Below are 5247 nucleotides of genomic sequence, written 5' to 3' on the forward strand. Positions count from 1 at the left end.
CTGCCAATAAAAACGGGAGCCCCAGCCACCACCTGGAGTCAGATTCATGCTGCAAAGAGCAGCTGTCGGAGAAGCCCTCCAGGAACAGCATAGAAAAGCCGCCGCTCCCCAGCAGCCACCGGAGTTCTGAGGAGTATTATTCCTTTCATGAGTCCGACCTGGACATCAGCGAGCTGAACGGCTCCATGTCCAGCAGGCAGATCGACGTCCTGATCTTCAAGAAGCTGACGGAGCTCTTCAGCGTCCACCAGATCGACGAGCTGGCCAAATGCACGTCAGACACTGTCTTCCTGGAGAAGACCAACAAGATCTCGGACCTCATCAATAGCATAACTCAGGACTACAACCTGGATGAGCAGGATGCTGAGTGCAGGCTGGTCCGAGGCATCATACGCATCAGCACCCGGAAAAGCAGGGTCCGGCCCCATATTTCTGTCCCAACCAGCCAGAGCCACGAGGAGAAGTCCAGCAGAGGCAACGCACCCGACAGCGGTAACGAAACAATGCTGGAGTCCATGGTCCTCAGCCAAGATGGTACGTGCAGGTTCCTCGGTGTTGCCACTTCAGTAAGAGAAGGTTCTTTTATCGAAGCCCTGAGGATGTGGCGATGGAGCTGATGTCTGTCTTCAGGCTGGCTTATTTTCCTGGGGTGTGTGAATGAAGATCCTTTTGTGTTACTGGAGACTTCTGCTTCTCCCCAGTTGCTGTGCTGTGGCTTTCTTGATAGCATCTTTCACTGTCAGTGCAGTTTGTGCTGAGCAATGTGAGGGCTTATTCTGCTGCCGCTGCAATGATTCTGGCTTTCCTCCGCGCCTCTAAGCTAGGCAGAAAGACCGTGAGTCAAACTTAACTGGTATGACCAGACGAGCTGGCTCGTGCCAGAGGATGTCCAGTTATGAAGCTGGCTCTCTCCCTCGCGTTCTACCAGCGCTTTTTGCTAACGCCAGCTACCGGGAGCGAGTGCTTCCTCGGAGCTGAGGCTTCCTCTGCGCAGCCAGTAACTATCCCTGCAAAGAGGAGGGGAGGGCTGCTGCCTCATTGTAAGTGCCTCGTGGCTATTTCAGGGATGTTTCTTTCCTTGTCTGGAGCAGCCTGAAGTGACTGACCTCCAGAACAGGGTTCTGAGAGAGTTTGGTGTAGAAAGCTCTTGAAAAGCTCTTGAAAAGTTGGAGGCAACATCCAGAAGTAACAGAGGAAACCAGGTGGCTGTTGTGCTTCCTAGCCGAGCAGTAAAGCTGTTGTTGCTTCCTGGTATTTAAGGGCTATAAAACTCAGATTGCCAAGGCTGGTGGAAGCCACCTGAAGAATCAGGCTCTACCTCTCTTGTTACCTGAGGGTGGTGCCTTCTGAAGGAGAGCCTGGTGCATTCCCCAGTGAGGATTGTTAACTTTGAGTCATAGCTGCCCATCCTTCCCTGTCTCAGGCCCTCTTGGCTTTTTGTTCCAGATTTGGCCGTGCAAATATCAGAAGAAACGCCAGCAGATGTGATGGCCAGGAACATGAGGCGGCACAGCAGCGCAGGTAACGTACCTGGCATCACAGGAGCAAGGGGAATGCTCTGAAATGCCTTCAATTTTCACCATGTTCAAAAGCTGAGCTGGCACCTTCCCCTTAGGTTCCCATAAGGGCTGTAGCGCTCTTGAGCTTCAGGAGTGAAAGGAGCTCAGGAGACCGCCTGGGTTGGTGGGTCCTTCTGAAAAAGAATGAAACCCAAGCGTGGAGTGCACTCTGTCCACGCACAGTCCTTGGCCTGAGAGCTTTTAGTCTCTGGGTGTCTCGACAAAGTTGGTGCTGTGTTTGGGGTGTGACCGGCTGGGGTCACAGCTGGGTTGTACTGGGAACAGGAGGAACTGTGCAAAAGGGAAGCGGGGGAGAGTGACGGGCTGTCCCTCGAGCTCTGATCCTTGCGGCGTGCCTGCTCCACTCCAAAGAGCAGCCCAGGGCTAAAAGACAAGTTTTCTCCTGCGTAATGACAGATCTGTCTAGAAGATGGCTACAATAAGGGCAGGGTTGCTCCCTGCCTGTTGGCTTTGTGTGGCTTTCTCCTCCCTCATGATGGACAAAGCCTTTTGTGGCAGCTGCTTGCCTAACTGCCAGGCGCTCGGCTGCTATCGTTCACGTTGTTTAATGTCACCATCTCTTCTCTTTCCTCTCCAAGGCTCTCCAACGAGCAGAGATTCTTCTTTTCAAGACACAGAGACTGACTCGTCTGGGGCACCTCTGCTTCAGGTGTATTGTTAAGGAAAAGGACCCAGGCAGCAGGCAGATGGGCCAGGGCTTTGCTGCAGTTAGATTTCTCCTCTTTCCATATGGAGTGTTTTTCACCGTTTTTGTGGTTTTGTTTTTGGTGTTTTTTTTTTTCCCCTGGGTCTACCCTGATCCTTTGTTGAAGCCAAATTTCTCCTGCTGTCTGAATTTCACTGGATTTTTTTTTTTTTCTTTTCTTTTTTGACATCGTACAACATCAAGGAAGTGAACTGGGGAACTGGTGGCATTGTGTGCCCAGGGAGGCGAAGATGGGCGAGGAAGTATCAGATAACTTGTGCCTCTGTTATTTCTATACTTGACGTTTAGCTTCGACAACATCAGTGGCCCAGCCCTTTCCCTGCTTTGAGGATCTGTTGTACAGTTCTTGCTTTCTGGCATTGCATGAGTTAACTCGGGTAGGGAATAACTGGATGGCCTCTCTGTGTTTGTGCCGATGCTGAAGTACCTGCTCTCTAGGGACCCAAATCTCTATTTAAAATGTCTGACTTGGTCCCAAAGATGTTCCTCCTCTGTCCGTGGTGTTTGCAGTAGCCAGGTCCGCTCACCCTTAGCGGTGTCATCTCCTGCTGCCTTGTAAGGAGAAGGTTCAGGTAATGTGGTTCATTTAATCTTTGGCCTCTCTCCCAACCTGGTGCCAGTTGCAGAGGGGTGGGATGCCCGGACAGCTGCCCCACTCTCCTGAGCAGACCTCGGGGATCAGTTTTGCAGTTGCTGGGGGCACGAGGTGTTACCAGTTGCCCGCGTTGACCCGTGGCTTGCGTGCCAGTCGGCTCTTCCTCGCTCATCTATCGAACCCTCTGCGTTTCCTCGTCGCGCTTGGTTTCATGCTGCCTGCTGGGTGAGCCTTGAACTTGGGTTATGGCAGGCGAGGGAAATAGTTCATTTTGAAGATTTTTATAATTAAGAATTGGGCTGTTTGACTGATCTGCTAGAAACTGCTTTAAAAATGGCTTGCTTCAAAAGGAAAGCCTCCGCCGAGAGTATCTCCAGAGGGTTTGTGAGGAATTGCTTGGTCTCAGAGCCTTCTCCTTCCCTTTGCTCCCCTCTGAGAGCCAGGCAGCCGCAGGAGATGCGTTATCGCTACCCTGAGGGCACAGCGCCCGGTGACCTTGAGGGCTGCGGCGTTGCGGCAGGAGGAAGCTGGTGTCTTACTGGTGCTGCCACTTGGTTGTTTATTGTAAAGCGAACACGTGAAGCCATGGGATGGGTTTATACATTCGAGTGCCCTTGGACACGAATAGAAAATGCTGAGTTGAATTTACCAGCCGTAGAATAAATACGCCCATGGTTTCGCGGGGGGAGAGGGAAACTAAAATAGGCCCCGTATTTTGGTGTGGATTGTAGCTTTTTGTGCCTTAATTGAACTGAAATGTGCCTTTATTTTGGATTACTCTTCAAAAGGTTGGGTAGGGGGGAAAGGATTTAATTCCTCGCATGAGCGGTCAGGCTTATTTAACCGGCCAAAGCCCTTTGAATTGTACAGTTCCAACCCCTGTTAGAGGCTGTTTTTGTAAACTGCTCGCCTTTCAGAGCACGCTTTCATAAATCATGGACGTTACTGAGACCACACCTTGAGACACCGACGGAGAGAGATTTTTGAAAATAAAGGGGAGAGACACAGACTTGGATTTGCCTTCCCCTCCCTGCTTTGTTTTTAGAGCTGTCGGTTTGTGAAAAACCCCGTTTGTGCAAGACGAGACTCGAAGCAAGGCCAGCCTGGGACTTCCAGAGGAGCTGTGTTTGGTCACCTCCTTCCCAAATGCCACCTGTACCGATGGCTTCCTGCTTCTGAATGGATTTGTACATAACATATTTGGACAAGTTTACTTAAACCTGTGCACTGAGGCGTTGGCCTGGGTCACGCTGACACGTCGCTCTATGGGCTGTGCGCTGGAGCTTTGGAGACGAGGGGTGAGCATGGACTTGCCGAGAGCTGCCGATTTTAGTACAGATGCAATAGCACATTTTTCATGTTTAGTCTGTGAATGTGTATGGATTAAGCTTGCAAAAAAAACCCACAAAACCCCCTGAAACACACCAAAAGGAAGTCTGTCAACTTGACGATCCCTGAAGCTGGTACACCTGTGGTGACTTAGGGGATTCTTTTGCACCCCTTGGCCTTAAACGTCTGATTTGGTCTTTTTTTATAAAACAAAACATGTGCTCTTTACCTGTGCTGTGTCCTTTACATTTCTGCTTGCATCAGTCTGGGGAGAGTATCCCTCAGCAGAGGGAGCTGGGGATGGGTGGAGGGGGTGTTGCACGTCAGGTGCTGATCCCGGCTTTCCCAGCAGCACAGGGACAAAGATATTTTTGTCCATTTGGCAGCGCTTGCCCGTGCCTGGAGGGGATTTTCCAGAGGGCTGAATGCAGGGCTGGTGCACAGGGAAGCTGGGAGCCTCTGGGGAAGTACCTGTTTGCGTTCAGGGAAACGTGGACATTCCCTAGGGGTGACAAGCTCTGGAAAAACTGAGCCTGGGGGCAGAATTTCCAGTTTGTTTCCTGTGGGGTGGAAAGATTTTGCTAAAAAATGCAAGAATTGCTCTGGTGTGGCTGCTGTGCCTGATGGTGGGGCAGGATCCGCTTGGGGTGGGAGGCCGGCTCAGCCTCTGAGCCTGTGACTTGAAGGACCAGTTTTACACTTTATAATTTCACTGCAAAAACTCAACCCCTAACCTGCAGAGCTCCATTCCCTGCCACTGACCTTCCCTCGCCCTCCCTGGGCAGAGGGCTGCGGCAGGGAGGTGGTCGTGGGTCGATGGCTTTTACCCCCGGGTGCACGGGACCAACTCACCTGTCACCCATGCAAGGGAGGAGGGTGGGTAGCGTGAAGGATTGGCACTAACCCCTCTGGTTTTAGCTCAAGCTTGGTCTGCTAAGGACTCATGATTGTTGGCCAAGTCCACGCAGACAGGCAGAAGACTGAGCCCTAACTTGAGACCTTCTGTGCGTGGTCCCCTGCCTGCTCTAAGTTTTATT

The 5247-nt window shown here is 51.6% G+C and overlaps 1 protein-coding gene across 1 annotated transcript in view; it reads left to right on the top strand.

Annotated features, from left to right (window-relative positions):
* The window catches only part of KDF1 (keratinocyte differentiation factor 1), a 2825-nt gene extending 584 nt beyond the window's left edge, over positions 1-2241 (top strand). Inside the window, 3 exon segments of the mRNA XM_009877399.1 lie at positions 1-534; positions 1447-1521; positions 2159-2241. The exon segment at positions 1-534 is cut by the window's left edge and continues 31 nt beyond it. Of these exon segments, the coding sequence (XP_009875701.1) occupies positions 1-534; positions 1447-1521; positions 2159-2241 (692 nt within the window).
* Positions 2242-5247: the final 3006 nt, after the last annotated feature.

The sequence above is a fragment of the Apaloderma vittatum genome, unplaced genomic scaffold, assembly GCF_000703405.1.
Source record: "Apaloderma vittatum isolate BGI_N311 unplaced genomic scaffold, ASM70340v1 scaffold2481, whole genome shotgun sequence".
NCBI lineage: Eukaryota > Metazoa > Chordata > Aves > Trogoniformes > Trogonidae > Apaloderma > Apaloderma vittatum.